This window comes from Cydia amplana, chromosome 4 (genome assembly GCF_948474715.1).
Source record: "Cydia amplana chromosome 4, ilCydAmpl1.1, whole genome shotgun sequence".
NCBI lineage: Eukaryota > Metazoa > Arthropoda > Insecta > Lepidoptera > Tortricidae > Cydia > Cydia amplana.
Genome location: NC_086072.1, coordinates 906,295 through 925,423, shown reverse-complemented (window position 1 = coordinate 925,423; position 19,129 = coordinate 906,295). Strand labels below are relative to the sequence as shown.

At 34.8% G+C, this 19,129-nt stretch overlaps 1 protein-coding gene across 3 annotated transcripts in view; it reads left to right on the top strand.

The window, feature by feature from the left end:
* The window catches only part of LOC134663062 (uncharacterized), a 258,300-nt gene that overhangs the window by 225,936 nt on the left and 13,235 nt on the right, over window positions 1-19,129 (top strand). For all 3 annotated transcript variants that reach the window (XM_063519369.1, XM_063519368.1, XM_063519370.1), the window contains exons 6-7: window positions 4,758-4,956; window positions 16,017-16,261. In XM_063519369.1, the coding sequence (XP_063375439.1) occupies window positions 4,758-4,956; window positions 16,017-16,261 (444 nt within the window). The remainder of the gene's footprint in view (window positions 1-4,757; window positions 4,957-16,016; window positions 16,262-19,129) is intronic.

Below are 19,129 nucleotides of genomic sequence, written 5' to 3'. Positions count from 1 at the left end.
TTCTTCCCAAAATTCTTCACTATAAGTACATATTATAGTATAAATAAAACAAAGTCGCTTCCCGCTGTCTGTCTGTCCTTGTGTATACTTAGATCTTTAAAACTACGCAAAGGATTTTGATGCTGCTTTTTAATAGATAGAGTGATTCAAGAGGAATGTTTATGTATAATTTGTTAACCCTTGCGAAGCCGGGGCGGGTCGCTAGTCTTGTTATAATTGTTGGATTGCTTCAGCTAACAGTCCAGCCCTAATGTCTTTATGTTTCATAATTTCTAAAGACAATAATCACAGGAAAAAAATTAAAGAGCCAGAACATTAGAGTAATGCGCTGCATTGTGGCCGAGTCATTTGCGGTGCATCACGACTGCCCCACACTGCGTTCGACACGATTCAGAATTTGTTGGCCGTGACATTGCTACATAATTTCTTTTTAGTTGATGTTTCTATTACACAACCTTCAGCTCTGATGAGATTAGTAGATTACCATCGTTTTCGTCATGATTTCGTGTTATATGCCTGTTCGGATTTATCGGGATAAATGATTTAAAACAATGGTACAATGGGGAAGAGTTCCGAGGATTAATTAGTAAATTCATACCCCATTAACTCCCAAGATTTACGTAACGCAGAGCTCGCGAACAATGCGAAAAGATAGCACCATTGGGTAACGAAAAGAATGGTCATTGCCTCACTTATTTGTCGGCTTCTCATTTTATTTTCTTGTGAGTAACGAAAGCGAACGTAAGCAAACAGTTCTATTGTCTGTGGCTTGAGAAAATTGTACTATACTAATCTGTTACATTGGTATAGATTTGTTTGATAACTTTTGACCAGTGCGTGCTCTATTTCCTGTAGATTATCTGCTAACTAGATATTGTTTACAACTGGTTCAAACTCATTTTCTACTATTGCCTAGTTCCGTGATATACGTCGGTGTATAACTTTCTTCTGTTCAAGATTTAGTTGCAATCAAAAGTTGCCATCAAATTAAAAATGAAACAATACTTCACCGTGTTGAAACGCGTCAATCCTGAGAGTTTCCCTGCGAATCTCGTTCCCACACCGAATCGCGTTTGCTAAATTAATAAAACAATGTTATCACAGTTAACTTAGCTTTTTGAAAAAAAACTTAGTCTTATTTAATTTTACATATAGTTAATAATTCATAAATAAATACTGGGAGAAAATCTTACAGATATTGACGTATCATATGTGGCTTTAAAATAAGCAAGGCTTGCACTATATATATTAATAATAATATGTCAATATAATAATATTGTTATAAGAAAGCTATGCTGTGCCCTTACAGGGTCCAATAAAGAATTATGAATTATGAATTATGTAGTAGGCGACGGTTTCCATACATTTTTCGTTCCTTCCATTTCATTGCCGTATTACAAAGTCTATGAAGAATAGTAGGTAACTAAATGGAAATAAAAATCTTAGAAAACCTTTTTAGGATAGAAAGAGCTCGTAATTCTGGGTTAGTAGTACCTAGGTAACATAAAAAAAAACAGATTTAAGAAAGTTTAATTTATAACTTAATATAACAGGGCCCGCCATATTATCCGTTTTTATTACCTTGTTACTTTTGTTTAATGTAGGTAAGTCTTAATTTTCTAAAACTCGTTCCATTACATTTGTAACCAGTTTTTTTCTTACATTACTATGATTGCGCAAACTAGATTCATCATAACAGCTCCAAGTAACAAACCAATTAAACAGATAGTTTCGTAATAAATAACTGAACAAACATTCCAGTTATCATTTCAATACTTAGTTAAGCGTAATGTGCAATGAGTTGTATGAACAATTCATTGACTTCTTTATCATCCAATTTCTTCATTGATATATTGGTTTCGATCACACTGTTCACTGGGCTATGCATGTTCTCTAGAAGAATTTTGTAGCAACAATTTTGAATGATATAAAATTGAGTTCGTAAAAATATATCGTTATATAATTATATACAAGTAAAGTAAAGTTTCGTTAGAATTTACATGTATTGTAAACAGAAGAATGTTTAAATTATCTCTGGAAACCATGCTTTCTTAAACAATTCTCATGGTTTCTAGTTCAAAACTAAAACACTTGTTTTGTGGAGTTTTTCCAATCCCTCTTACGAACGCCAATCTTCTAAAATCCATAGAAAGAGCGGTGTCTCCCAACACTGGCAATTGATTGCTTACAAGAATTTTATCACGTATATTTTATGAAATAAAGTACCTAAAGCCTGACCAGTAATAGATATATGATCATTGTCAAGAGGGTGCTGTTATTCTCATGTGGCAGTTCAGTGTAGTACATTGACGTATAATATTTAAGGACGGGCTAATGGGGCACTAAAAATGGTACAAGTTCAGCGGTGCTACCCACGAATTCCAGCCAATCGTGCAGTCTAACGCAACTAGTTGCGACCAATAGCGCGCGTAATGCGAACTCGTCAACCAATCGCGCGCGTGATGCTAACTCATCTACCAATCGCGTTGTAGCGATTTCACACCGCTGTACTGGCCCCCTGTCATGCCTCATTATTATTGCCCGTAAAGCCAGTCCCTAGAATAGATATCTATATAGATGTCAATGGTGTAGTATGAAAAAATTAGTTCCAGTGAAATTCCGCAACATGGCGCGTGATCATATATTACTGTGTCAGGCTTTAGGTATTTCGTCAGTGTCAACTGTCAAACCTAAGCTCAGCTACCATTCTCAGGAACGAAAATACTTGAATTTTAGAGGAATGCTCCAAAACAATATAAACAACATCACTTCCTCAATTCCACGTTACACATAGTGCACCATGCGTCGGCATCTCTTAGAGATGACCGGCGATAAGATGCAAGTGACGTTAAAGTGCACCAGTTGTGTAACGGCTTTATAAGGCACATTCAATTTTGATGCAGCTGACTAGGCGGTTTTTGGTTTAGAGATAAGTTGGACTTTGTTTAGATGGTTTTTTGTAGTTAAAATACCTATTAAAGGAATTTAATACAGTGAAAATAAATAACTTTAAATAAATAAAGTATCTACTTAATGTATGGTAGAGCCTATATTTTGTCACATTCATTATGTTCAATTTGACATGTTTTATAAGTCGTCACTCTCAAAAACTTTACCTAGTCTGTTTTTTTAAACATTTTTAGTTATAAAAACAGACTGTAGCATTTACTGTCGGAATCAGAAATGAGGAAGACTGATTAGAATCTAAGTAATCCTTATTTGGACCATATTTTAGTACCTATGTATTTTGTAAAATTCAACATAATATTATCGTTTTTTTTAACATATTCCGTGTTAAAATACAGTTTATAATACACATTTTGTTCGCAAACGAGATACTTTGTGTCTTCATAAACAAAATTAAATACAAATTACACACATGTCTACACCGCGCTGCTAGATTATCATATTTTTGCATTCGTTATAATCAGATGCTTTATTGTGTTTAACTTCATAAAATGGTTTGATTTATATTTGTATTACTTCTAATAATTGTATATAGATACTTATATGGGTTCCGCACCTTAGAGCAAAAAAATCGTGTTTGTTGTATGGGAGCCCCCCTTAAATATTTATTTTATTTTATTTTTAGTATTTGTTGTTATAGCGGCAACAGAGATACATCATTTGTGAAAATTTCAACTGTCTAGCTATCGCGGTTCATGAGATACAGCCTGGTGATAGACGGACGGACGGACGGACAGCGAAGTCTTAGTAATAGGGTCCCGTTTTTTACACTTTGGGTACGGAACCCTAAAAATCACTTTCAGGTAGCTAAATGTATTTGATGTATTCATGCCTTTGACAGTAACAGAAAAAAAATAGCAAAACAACATTTCTCTAAATTTACCTTACTATTTTCTATTCCATATGTAGCATAAATCTGTTAAATTTCATATTTTTCTAAAAGACAATATACTCGTATTATTAGAGACAGACATTTATGAATAACCCCATCGTTAAAATACTGAACCCAATGTCTTCATCTAAGTCCATATTAAAGATACCAAACAGCTGCTGACGTTTTTATCGATTGTCTTTTCATTATCATCCGATGTCTTGTTATGTAATATTAGCTCGATACAATCTTCGAACAATTGACTCGTCTACAAAGACTCTTTGATCAATGTGTATGTTTAATTGAGATAAAAAGTACCACACAGGGGTTTTTTTGGTAGTTCCCTTTTAATAATTCGATTTTTATCTTAGATTAGTAACACTTTCGTATTACGAAATTCATTTAATATCTGTAGATTCATTTTAAAGACGGTACAGTTTTTTATAAAAATAAATTATCCGATCGTAGATAGGTACCCTTTGAATTAGATTTAGTTAAAGCATTATTCGAGACGTTCTTTTATTGACCAATTGACCATTAGTCAATTGATTTATAAAAGCATTTGTTCTGTACAGGTTTCATGAAAGTAACTCAGCTTTATTGCTAGCTCCATAGATTTCGACTTTCGTTCCACTTTATATACGATTACTCACTCACTTTATATAACTTATGAATTCTAAAGGATGACTCACGCTAGACCGGGCCGAGCCCGGGCCGGGGCGTCCGACATGTCATTTTCTATTACGACTGATCGGTGATCACGTGGTGCTTTCCATAGAAAACTAAGCGCCGGAAGCTCCGGCCCGGCCCCGGCCCGGTCTAGCGTGAGTCATCCTTAAATTCGAATTCTTAAGAATTTCCCAGAACGATGGTAAAGTTTGTTTCGCCTCCCATGATTAAAGCATTCCTTTTGTTCCAGCTATTCGACATGAAGAGATTCCAATCTAACGTGAACCGGGAGCTGCGCCGCTCCTACCCAGACCGTCGACGGCTTGAAACACAGTGCCTCAGCGCCATCGGCTTCGTGAAGTCTGAGAACGACTTACTGGAGTGCCCTATCTGGGTGCTTATCATCAATGTTGTTGCCATGGACATGCTGAAATCTAAGCTGCCACCGGGTAAGTAAACAACGAAGTTAGACATAAGGTTAGATAAATAAAGAGGGAGACAAGACGCTCCTACCCAGACCGTCGACGGCTTGAAACACAGTGTCTCAGCGCCATCGGCTTCGTTAAGTCTGAGAGTGACTTACTGGAGTGCCCTATTTGGGTGCTTATCATCAATGTTGTTGCCATGGATATGCTGAAATCTAAGCTGCTAAGAAGTTAGATATAAGGTTAGAGAAATAAAGGGAGAGACAGGACGCTCCTACCCGGACCGTCGACGGCTTGAAACACACGCCCTATCTGGGTGCTTATTAAATGTTGTTGCCATGGACATGCTGAAATTTAAGCTGCCACCGGGTAAGTAAGCAAAGAAATTAGATATAAGGTTAAAGAAATATAGGGAGAGACAAGACGCTCCTACCCGGACCATTGACGGTTCGAAACACAGTGTCTCAGTGCCATCGACTTTGTCAAGTCTGAAAGGGACAAAATGGCACTTCATTTGAATTCTCATCATGAATATTGTCGCTATAGGTATGTCCTCATATACAATTTACTAAACGATTAAGTACTATACCAAAATCAACAACGAAACCTAAATCGTAAGAAAAACTTCGTCCGTCAAAAACTAACTTATATTTTCACTTAAGAGTTCTGTTGTACTGTAAACGTAAAGCCTGCATTCAAATTAAACTTGATTACAGATCTATGACAATACTTCTAACCTTTCAAATAACACTTGCACAAATTATACACAAACACTATCAGATAATATCAACACAACAACCGAGATTAGAATGTTAAATTGAATAATTTATATCTTATTATAAATCTACAAACATTATAATATTTCAACAAACCACATACACGCTCAGAAATGGAAATTATTCGCAAACTATAGATAGAATCAGCGTACGGCCGGCAACATAAGTCTATCTACGTAATACGGTGACAATATGATACATTTGTTGCTGATTGTATAGGAATTGACAAGTAGGTCCGGTTGTCGCAGCCTTTTTGTCCCAAGGCCGTTTGGCTTTCTATATCACTTAGTGAGACCAGAGAGTAGTATTTATCAAGAGCGTTAAACTTTATACAACGCCACGTGCTTTGTTATACTACTATAACACCTACTGCAGGTACTACTACCGCTACCTATAACAATAGGTGGTGGTAGTAGTAGTACTTTTTATGAGTTGGCTTTTATGCACATGAAAAGTGTTAACTTAGTAAAATTTTACTGCCTGACTGATGTCACAGGCATAACAGTAACAGTACCTACAATAAAAGCATAGTAAAAACATTTTGTAACTTTCTAATTTAATGGCATATCCTTTTTACATTTTACTACCTTCGAGGAGAGCTCACTAGAACTACTAGAAGACGCCATTGAAAAAAAATACTAAAATGCTCTTATTAACATTTTATTGTACTTTCATGCCTATGACAGTAGTCAGGCAAATCCTATTAAAGGTAACAATGTTCATACAAACAAAGCTAAAATGCAAACATAGTAAATAGCGCCATCTACATCTACAACTAGGCACACGGTGTTGCATGGAGCTTATCAGTCTTCTGTATTAACTGGGCTCTGACCAAGTCTCTTTGACCGATACAGCTGTAGTTACAATTTAGCAGCAACATGTTTAACTTAAAGTAGGCCTTATATAATTGCAATAAGGTTGACAAATGGTCAGTAAACTTTGTCGTCAATGGGACCTTGTCGCATTTAATTAATGTAATTAAGACCAGTTTGACATGCCATTTGTTGGTTTGGCAAATTATTATAAGATATATATAAGATAAAAATCATTAGGTACTTATTAAATCATTAATGAAAATAAGTTAGGCTATTAATGTGGTAAATATTTCATTATTTACTTAATGACCAAACACATAGAAATGCGTAATTATTAGAAATTACAAAATGCTTAAATCTAGTTGGTACTTAACTTAACTCTGCAATTAAATCCAATTTTAAAAGTAAATTAATTTATCGATAAAAATATAATATTTTTATTTAAGGAACTTGAAGGTTTTTATTTTATATTGATGAGGAACAAGCATCATAATTACCAAGTAACCAAATAACACAGTATTCGTACCCAAAAACGGATCGAGGTCAAAAATTACAGTGCCATAATTTTAGTATAAACCATTATATACCATTATGCAATAAACGGCAAAAAAATCACGTTTTTGTACTTATGGGAACCCTACTTAAATATTTAATTTATTCTCTTTTTTTAGTATTATACTTAACTTAATTCAGAAAACAGACCTGGAGGTTCATTATTGGGTCATTATTGATTAATAGGTATTTAATATAAAAAATAAAAATATTAAATAATAGACATTGTTCATTAAATATTATAATGAGAAGGTAACGTAAAGTTACTTGGTTTAAACAGAGCGTCTCGTTATGTCATTGTCTCACGATCTGGTTTAGTTTGAAACACTTAATATTGTTAATTGCTGAGATTTGTCTGTTGTATAATTAATGACCGTAATGCTGGTAGAAGAACTACTTATGAGTTCAGATTCCACTTTAATTATGAAATCAGAAATGGTGAAAACAGTACCAAAGAATTTTATTGACTTATTTAAAGAATTAAGGATTAAATTTGTGATTTAATAGCAGCATTGTATTTTATTTAAAAACTTTCATATTTACGTGTTAAATTTAAGCATGTTTACACTACTAAATTAATATTTCTACTTTCAAAATAGAATGTGATTTGTAGTTATATCTGTTTTACTAATATTTTGCTGAAAAAAATGCTGATCTCAGCAAAAAATTAACTGATAGCTAAATGAGCGTACCAAACTGCATAAAATAAATAAGCTATGCAAGGAGTGATGATCACCAAGAAAAATGCTTTAAATTCGTTTTCAGTTAGCTCCATAAAATCAAATTTGCATAAATAAACTGTAAAAAAAATCTTAAATTAGCTCACGCTTAAATTATACCGATACCGACGCAAACGGCTAGAAACAATAAAATTTGTCCAAAATTATTATTAACACACGACGCGTATGTGAGTTCATAATTTTGACCAAAAAAAATCTTCCGTGCTAAAAACTAGTATATTGATCATCATTCCAAGTTCAATGTGAACCGACCAGCCTAGAAATTCATAAAACATTTTGTCTCGACTATTTGCATTTTTTTTATTATGAATGAACCAGTTAATATTTTTTTTCGCACATTCGAGGTTGATTCCATAGTAAAAGTTGCTTAGTAGAATATAACCTCTTCACGTCGCATAATATGACCAAGGTTTGCTAAAACACTTTGTATACTTAACCAAAGATTAGGTCTAAGATATACTGGCTTGTTCATGTAGAAGTGGCTGACAAACCCTATGAATAATACTACAGTGTTTAAAGTTCACGATAATCAACCTTAGATACAAAGAACCGTTAAAATATTAGCAAACCATTAAAACATGGTGTTTTTGCAAGTTATAGCTAACGAATGGAAAACTAATCTGCAGGTTCACGATTTACAAAACAATGACGGAAAAAATAAGTATTTGGGTAAACAAAAACACATTTTTAACCTCTTGGATTTTTTTGTAATGTAACATAATAGGTACATAATTTAAGATTTGAACAAAATCTAAAAACAATATAATAGATATTAACTCATATTTATAGACCTGTCGCGAAAAAGATTTATCCAAAGCGATTCTTACGCTTTTTGCTCTCAGTTATATAAATCACTAAGTAATTGCAAACTAGAGGAGGCCGTTTTTTAAAACCAACATAATTTAGTAAAATAATAATTAAAAATCTGCATGAATAATAAGTTTAAAACATGATAAAAACTTGTAGGAAACGAGTGTCTCGTTTTTGCTAATATATTTGGTTACTAGAGCGCCATACGTAATAGGGTCCAAGATTTAATGAACATGTGTGTGTTTTGGGTACTTCCGCATTATTGAATGTGTACCTAATAGATTTTTTATTGACCTTGCGTGTGTTAACTTCACTAGATAAGAAACTATGATCGATGAACTATGTCGGAAAAATGTAATCCTACCACATTGATTAAACATAATAATTTTGTATTATTTTCTCTATCTTTTCATTAAAAAAAATTGAAATACTTAACCATTTTAAATACCTACCAATAAGTAGTTGCCAGCCTCATATCTATTCAGCAACATCCACAATGTAAGATTGAAAATATTAAAAATAAATGAAAATATTAACGTTAACTTCACTGTACATTTTTGTAATTGTGTAAATTAGTTAAAAAACAAAAACATTTATTTGAGCGAACAAGAGATAACTTTCCAAGGAATCAAAATCTGCGGAAAAGAAACAAATTAGTTAGCACTTTCACAAATCTAAAAATAGTGAATTCCGGTCCTTACCATATGGCAGTCACAGTATATAACAACATACCGTCAGAACAAAACATATAGAGAAAGATTCAACATTCTACTCTAAAAAAGTTCTTGATTGAAAACTCATTTTACAATATAAAGGAGTATCTTAATTATAAGTCTTAATAGTGTTAATTGCTAGTGTGTGCTAGTTTATAAGTAGGTATTAGTTTTTAAGTATTTATGTATATTGCTGTGCCCTAACGGGGTTTATGTTGGAACATGTAAATACTTTAAAATCTTGTAAAACCCATAAAAGCAATGAATAAATTATGAATTATTGTCGTTGCGTTTATTTAAGTAACATTTTTTTTAATTAAATGCGCTACCTATCAACATCCATTGAATTATATAGAATATATTTTATGCAAAAACTGATTTTACTTTGAATAAATTGTCCATTTGAACTGAAACTTTTTAAAGTACTTAAATCTAGATCAAGTTAAAAATGGCACCAATTTGTTCTCTGTCCCATTGTCATAAAACAAAAAAGTTCAAAACATTGTTTGCGACAAAGTAAATAAATGAATCGAGAGAAATATCACAAGCCCGGTGTGAGTTGGCATAAAAGACACCATAAATGTCATGGCAAATAAACTACGCAATGTAATCAGAGACAGTGACATACTGCTCGTGACAATGTACCTATTAAAACAGGGATAAGTCCTTGCTATGAAAATTAAAAATGACTACCATATAAATGACTATTTTCTCTTAAGAGGCCGGAATAAGTAATTTTAATCTTTAATTTTTGAAACAAAAAAGCCTGTGATATTTGCCTCTTTCCAAATCAGGGACTTTAAGAAGTTAATTTAAAAATGGCAAAATAAAATTAAATAAAAAACCATAAAAACATTATAATTATCGTGTTCTATAGGTACTTAAGAAACTTAAAGGTTTTTTCCAAATCAAAATCGATGAATTACAAAACATGCTAATTGCTAAGTGACCAAATTAATAATGTATTCTTATCCGAAATTGGATTGTGGCAGCAAAAATGTTGTATGAAAAAGACATTAGTAAATAATTACTCCGTCGGCGGCCATTAAATTTAATAATCAGAAGTAAATGTTAAAAGGTTACCTCGTTCAGAAATAGAGCGTTAAAAAAATATTGATGTGTAATTCATAGTAATCAAGATGTCTATTCTATATTTATTCTATATCTCGCTATTGTCTTAACCATAGATACTTTTACTTTTAAACAAATGTCTCTTATCCATCGAGTATGTTCTTGCATATAGAAACGATCAATCGTGTGTGTATTGTACAAATATTACAAGGACTCAATCAAACGTCACGAGTCATCACCTATCCAATTAACATTGAATGGAATTGAACGAACCTAATTCGAAAAAGACTTATGCACTTGAAGAAATCACCAACACATACGACGTTTTGTATGTTCCCGGCGCCAACGCCGAATATACCAACAATGATACAGTTACCTTGTCTCAAACCTACGACGATATAACAATAAGCCGACCTCCACACCTTATCGTTGAAATTAACGAATATACAATTATGAATACATTCTCACGCAAAACTGGCACTGTACCGATCCGGACCTTGACTTTATTTAACTTGAATTGAAAAAAAAAATTGTGCAAAAACTTAACTAGGCTGTAGGTAATTAAAAATCAACTGTCCTGATCAACATTTTTAAGAATCCACCTTTTATGTGTTTATTTTAATAATGGCTAAAACTAAACATGGAAAAGAAAAGTTTTACAAAAGACGACTTACGTTTTAGAAAAGATTTTATAGATGAAGTTAGGTAAATATCCTTGAGCCTTAATGTTGGTATTCGCTTTAGTAACCTATTAATTTTAGTATTCACTTCAAAACTAGTTAATTAGGCGCCTGGTTAAATATGTTAACATCGTCTATAAATAGGACCTCTTCCGTTCAAGTCAGTTGTAAAGACAAAAATATATGACGACCTTAAAAAGCATCAACTGGTTCCCAATAATAGTCTCGTCGAATAAAAGTGAACTGGTTTTTAAACAGGCAAGGCTGCGAGTTGGACGCACTATAATTGCCCACAAGTCTTCCGGAATTGGTCAACAGCTGATAAATGCAGATGCTCAATATCAATATACCAATTTAAATATGCCACAGGAGGCTTTGAGAATCCGGAAACTATTTCTACATCAGCTTCAGCTGTGGTTATATTTAGGACGTGCAATTTTATAACAAATTACGGATCTGATTTAGTTCTCAGGGCACGCAACCGCATCAAATATGCAGAGGCTCACTCAGTAGTCTTTATTGTGCAACAATGCAATCTTCCTTCGATCTATGTTGTATTGTACCTCATTTCACTCTTGACCATTTCTAACCATCCATATTGCCAACTTAACAACTATCAACATTGGTATTGCCGGTATCTATGGGAATGAAACCGCACAAGATTCCCGTGATTCCGGATAAGATAGGTTCCTAGATTTCCTAGTGGTTTCGCGGTCTGGCGCAGTTTATCGGGTTGGGGAACTCAAATAAATCTAGCTGCCAATGTTTTCTGTTGTAAGTCGTGACACAGCCGTGTGGATGCCGTTTTTGTAGATATTAAATCCTAAATGGAGGTGTCATCGAACTCGCTTGATGCTACTGTTTCTCAATCGAAAGTTTGAGGCGTATCGATGTAACTGGCTTTATCGATCGACTGTTAAGTGCGTGTAATCGATGCCACGCTAATGCTTCTCACATTAAAATAGATCATCCCGATATCATCATTGTCTAATAATATCATTTAGGGCGACGGGACCTTCAGCCTAACACTATCGCTTTTGGTGTTAGTAACGCGCCTAATATTAAATGATACTGATCTATATAGATTAAATAACATTTGCAATTAGTCCGGGATCGATGTTCAATGCCACACCACTATTGTTAAGGTGTAAGGTTAAGGCTGCATGTTTTACAAGTCCATCTCAGTTTTGAAAAATTGTCTATTCATCTGCAATCTAGAGAATGCAAGTATATGCCTTAGAGCCTTACTATCATGCTCGTTTGTTACCCTAAAAACTACTGCTTTCAACACTTCTTCATACACACTCTGACAAAATTTCGATTTCGTCATGAAGGTCGTCGTATTCGTGACTTAGTATGGCATAACTAGATCACCGGCTCGGAATGGCACCGTTCGGCGATACCCATTACTGCTGAATTCACTTCGGGGGGACGATTCCGTTTTAACGATTTGAAAAAGTAAGTTTAAGTAAAATTTGCATGCCTACACTCTCGGCGACATGTGATGTTCGATTTATTTAAGATGAATGTTACCACCTAATTTATTTACCACATTTCTGGCAAATAAACGATATTTTTATTTCTATTTCTATTTCAAAATATGCTGATGAAATATGTAGATTAATGTAGAATCAAATAAAACTCCAAACGAAAAGAAATGTACATCAGGATGACATATTGTTACGAAAAGCATCGTAATTTCATAGAAGTTTGACGTTTAAACTTGCTTGCGTGTGCTGTCAAAATAGTTGCAGACCTTTCTTGTCTAACTCTAACTATTTTCATACATTAATTTTGTTTCGATTGGCGTTTTCTACCAAAAATTGACAACTTGGCTAAGCTTCCTGAAATTTTCTCATAAGGTATTTCGCTCGCTACATTCTTTTTCATCGTCTCCTCATAGTACCTACCTACCCACAACACAAGCCTGATTGAGCTAACTGTGGGACTAGTCGATTTGAGTAAGATTCATAAGATTGTCCAATTTTTTTTTGGTGCGCGTGAGTAGTGTTGAGTCGCTCACTCGTGAGGCACCTCATTTGTACCACTCATTTTGTTAATTTGTCGCAGTACTTCGTACCGCAAAAATGTCTTACTTCACTCCTCTATTCATTTTACTTGATTCTAAAATTATCTTTCTCCTAAAAGTTCTATACTTAACCTCCAGAATTGCACTCCAATTAAATGTTACTAGAGTTAGACCAAGAAAAGTCTGCAGCGATTTTGATAGCCCACGCAGTGCAAGTGTTATTTACACGTCATAAATTAATAGAAGTTTGACGTTTAAAATGACACTTGCACTGCGTGGGCTATGAAAATCGCTGCAGACTTTTCTCGGTCTGACTCTATTTATTTATTTATAAAGGAAGTGATGAATACATAAATATGTATATACATTAAATATTTTTGTCGCCGTTGGAATTAATGGAATAGTCGACGCTGAAAATATGCTAGTACCTCACCTCATTTGAAGTAAGACATTGTAACACCTCATTTTAGAAAATGAGGTACTCATACAAACTCATTTTAAATTGATGTCCTACCCATCACTACGCGTGAGATGTTTGATGGTGACAGTAGGTCGTATGAAAAAAAGAAGAAAGCTAAATCAAATTATAAAATCAGAATTGGCCTCCTCCGAAACAAGGCAATTGAAACATTAAGATCGTGACCGATGTTATGCAAAACAGAACGACAATAGGAAGTGATATCAAAACGGCTGGATGGCGCAAAAATGGAGCAACCAAGAACAAATCTTTTGCTACTAACACGTTAAAAATAGACGCATTGGTATTCATGTTGTGTGAGCTAATCTAGATTCTAATCCTGTTGCGTCTACGGAATCTCCATAAGTTTGTAGGTATTTATCTTTTTTTCACATCTTGTAATGTTATTCGTTTGTATTGTATGAAAATAGGTACATATGTGAGTTCAAGTCTCACCCAAGACAGTAATTTTTCCACTTTTAAATTTATTCTAAGCTTTAATAGCATCGTTCCCAGACGTTTCTGCTTGTTAAAAGTTAAAATTTGGTACATATATGTACGCGATTGTACATTTCTATGATCAACTTTTATACTAGGTATTGGACTTTGAAATCCCAAAAAAAATAACTTTAATATGAAATTGCTCACAGTAATGAAATAAAACTTTGCCTATTAACCTCATACTTAGCCAGTGTATTTTGTCGTCCAAAGTAAAATAACACCACCGGATGAACACAGTTAATGTTTAGCGATTAAAAAAGATATGCTAATGTTAAAACATGAAAGTATTTAAATATGAAACTTAAAAGGCGTGTAACATTTTAGTACTATTTTTATTCTTTAACAACTGAAGCCAATTTAAAATTTGTGGACATTTGCAATTTTATTGTTTTATATCAAAACAAAACTCATATATTATTAATAAAAACTTAATGGTAATTTTTAAACTAATTTAGATCAAAATATCAGTAATCTGCTATTAGTTAACTATAGGATATATCTGATCTGATCAACCTTCAAAATAGAACTTAACTTCCTGATCCAAATGAAATCACTAATAGAAACAGCTACTAATTGAATTATATCACAGAACCAAATGCATTATTATAATTGGATTCGTCTAAGGTACCATAATGCTTACAATGTAATAAGAGTGGGCATACATTACCCAATATTAGAGGTTCTCTTCCGCTTTGTCATATGTTCAATCTATGATTTTATTTCTGTTTTTAAAAGGGTGTATCTTTTAAGAAGTTATGACTTTTTACGTGTAAGCAATTTGTGTTAACAGGTGAGCTGTCAATACGAAACATTAATAAGTATTGGTTAGTGCCGCTTCTTTGGCGTTTGAGTTAACAAGATTTTTGTATGTGTACAATTATAGTAAAACTATTGTGTAAAAAGATGTATGAGCTTGTCACTTTACGATTAAATCACTTCTTTATTACACTACTATCTAAACTTACAATTTTCGTAAAGTATTAGATACGAAATTTAGGGCTTCACCGTGTCAAATGTGAGCAAAAACCTTTAGGTACTGATTCATCAGTGAACCTTTTTTTACAAATTGTAAGTTAACAGTATAGGTAGACGATGCCACATGATTATATAGTTATTATTAATGTATTAACCAAGCAAATCGAAGTCGTGATTTGTTGACGCTTCGCTTAATAATAGAGTGTCATTAGAAAATCATATTTGCTAATCGTTCTGACATATCAATAGACCCGCCCTTAAACTATCGACAAATCTGACATTAAGGTGTCAAAAGACAATGACCCAGAATAATGGAACTCAACCTTTAGCTAATAACTACACGGGCATCCTGACTATAAATGTACGACCCGGCGTGTACTTAGTATGAGTATATGTCGTTTTGTAGTTGTTGTGTATAGGTTGGTTGTCGTGAAGCGACATGATTGCCATCCGATGCATCGTCACGAGAATTCACTTCGCTTGCTACAAGCATTTACCAATTGTACCGAATGCTTGTTGGGTTTGGTAATACTGTGAGTACCTACTTGAGTGGTTCAAGACGTGAACGTTTAGGCTATTTTAGTTTATAAGTGCTTAGGTATTAAAGGTTAAATTGTGTGGAGCAAAAATAATGGATTTGTTTTGTGTCTCGGGTAGTAATATAGAGCTAAATCCAGTACCCAGTGTACTTGTTAGGTTATTTTTCTTAAACACAGGCATAATCTAAATCTACATACGTTAACACGAAATTCTTATGCGATTACTATTCAGAATTGCAAATTCATATAGGCACTAAGAGCCAGTTGCCGGCCGATCAATATTAGTCAGCAGTGATGTTATAACGATGACAGACGGTTTGCTGCTACCCTTATTCGGCGAAAAGTTGAAAATGCTGTGATAATGTAGTATTACGTATCCCTAAAGAATCTGTGGAACCTTTTTTAACAAAGCATTCTTCCTTCCAGTCCAACGTCCCATGGACATCAAGAACCGTCCCCGCATCCCGATCCCCGACGAGGACCCCTACAGCATCGCCAGCTCAAACGCCAACTCCGGGTCCTCGGGCAGCTCGGGCTACGGGCTGAACGGCCACGGCGTGGTCGCCGCCACCAGGGAACAGCTGATGATGCAGATGGGACAGAGGAGAGGGGACAAGCCCCCGAAACTGCCACCGAGGGAGAATGGATATGGGCCTGCTGATATTCCCAAGGTCAGTTGAGTTTCATACGTAAGTAGGGTTTGCAATCCGGATCCGAAATGTATGAAATTATCCGGATCCGGATCCGCGGATCTTCCTATACATTTCGGATCCGCCGTGAAAACCCTATACATAAGCTAATGTCTATATAACATGTTAGGCCTTGGTCTCCAGTTGACGCTTGGACTATGTGCCTCTCCAACCCATAAAGAAACGTTTTCGCATAATGCTTTCATCCCCTACAAAGCGACTGGTAAATACCAAATGATATTTCATGCTTTAAGTTCATTGGTACGATCCAGGTTTAACTAGTTTGAAAGTCACCCATCGTAATTGTGTCACCTCGTTGACAAACTTTTCCGAAATTCGTACCAGGGATGTTGCGAATATCCGCATTCGCATCCGCAACCGCTGAACTTCTGCATTATTTTCAACATCCGCATCCGCATCCGCATAAAATCGATGCGGATTTAATGCGGATGCGGATGTGGAACAGGTCGTTACAGGAACGTCTTAGCATCGGTGTAAGTGCTAGACTGCTAGGTAATTTAGTCGTTAACCAAAAAAACCTATTACAAATGAGCAGTCAAGCGTGAGTGGGACTTAATGTACGGAACCCTTGGACCGCGAGTCCGACTCGCACTTGGCCAGTTTTTTGAAATAAAAATTACTAAAATGTAATATTTGACGTTTTTTATGGTACTATCTTGACATCCGCATCCGCATCCGCATCCGTGGACGTGAGCCTTTATAAATCCGCATCCGCATCCGCATCCGCATCCGCATCCGCATCCGCATCCGCGGATGTCAAAAAATTGGCATCCGCAACATCCCTGATTCGTACCACATAAGTTTCGTATAAAAGTTAGCAATTTCGCTTGAAGGTCCATTCTTCATAGATAGAATGCATTTATATACTCGTACCACTTTAATTTGTTGCACTAATAATTTTCTGATCACTTAAAACGGATCGGATGTTACGTACCTTTTCTGGCTACTTGGACCGGCTAGCCTTACAAACCAATTTGAACCCATTAATATTACAGAAAAGGCAAAGTGGTGCTAAATTGAAAGGCTAAAAAACCCTTCGTGATTTTAACTCATCACATTCGTAATGCGGTTGCCTTTAGATAATGCACTTGAAATAAAGAAAATAATTTATTATCAAGTGAAAATTGCTTACGAATGTGCTTCGTAATCATATGGCGGGTGGTTAGGCTTTGTTTCTCGTTTGGTTGCAACCAAAGTGAGATTGCATTGAAGAGTCCGGTAGATTTATTATGGTTGCGTTTTTATCGTACCTATATCGTGTCGTCTTACTCTGTCACTTACTAGTTAAAACGAAACAGCCAAGATGAGAGACAATAACAGCGTGACTGTCATAGGCGCAGTGGATAAACGGCGATAACAGTCCATATCCTAAATAGCACCTAAAGTAGCTTTCAATAACAATCAAAAAACCTTAAACAATAAAATCATATCGTTTATTCCCTGCACTCTTCAAATTCGAAGAAGTGTTATTATGCAAGAACCGCATTTTAGGTAAGAACTCTTAGATCAGTGCTAAAAATAGTATTTGTGGGGGAGTCCATGCTTCTACAATCTAAGTACTGGGTTTTTATGCCACTGCTTATTGTGACTCACAGTTTGTGACTTGAATACATTTATTTTTAATCGCCAATCGAAATATATTCTTTTGTACCTAGACTTATTTTAACTTTTACAGTAAAAAAGCGGCCAAGTGCGAGTCGGACTCGCCCATGAAGGGTTCCGTATTTAGGCGATTTAAGACGTATAAAAAAAAAACTACTTACTAGATCTCGTTCAAACCAATTTTCGGTGGAAGTTTACATGGTAATATACATCATATATTTTTTTTAGTTTTATCATTCTCTTATTTTAGAAGTTACAGGGGGGGGGGGACACATTTTACCACTTTGGAAGTGTCTCTCGCGCAAACTATTCAGTTTAGAAAAAAATGATATTAGAAACCTCAATATCTTTTTTGAAGACCTATCCATAGATACCCCACACGTATGGGTTTGATGAAAAAAAAATTTTTGAGTTTCAGTTCGAAGTATGGGGAACCCCAAAAATTTATTGTTTTTTTTTCTATTTTTGTGTGAAAATCTTAATGCGGTTCACAGAATACATCTACTTACCAAGTTTCAACAGTATAGTTCTTATAGTTTCGGAGAAAAGTGGCTGTGACATACGGACGGACAGACAGACGGACAGACAGACAGACATGACGAATCTATAAGGGTTCCGTTTTTTGCCATTTTGCTACGGAACCCTAAAAATACGGCATGTGAATTCAATTTCTGATTCTCTTTTTTGGTACCTAATTCCAATATTGCTCTTAGCACAGTCATAAAAGTAACCCTTTACAAGGCTAGTAGCGATAGTGCATACAATATAAGTGCAATGATATCCTTGAATAAAAAACGACTTATTTGCAAAAATCATACCTAAAGCTCAAACAATAAATCCTCAGGAGCTTTTAACCATGATATGGAGGCCGATCCTGATTTAATAATTTGATATGGTTTTCATCTCATTTCGATACGAACTTGGTTCGTATCATCAGGCATCTCACGCGCAACAATAAGTGCAAGCAAAATGACTTATGAGACGACTGTACTGATTGAATTTCGCCAGAACCAATCAACCGCTGCCGCCGCTAAAGCTAATTGGTACTCAAGGTCAAGGTCGTATCAAAAGCAGATGAAAACCATATCAAATTGTAGAGACAATATTGGCAACGGGCAATTCAGATCCAACAAATGCATTAAAGTCCGATAAAACTGATGAATGCAAATCGAATACAAAAACGAGTCAACTGACGTGATTAATGATTGTTGAATAAAAAACCCGAGT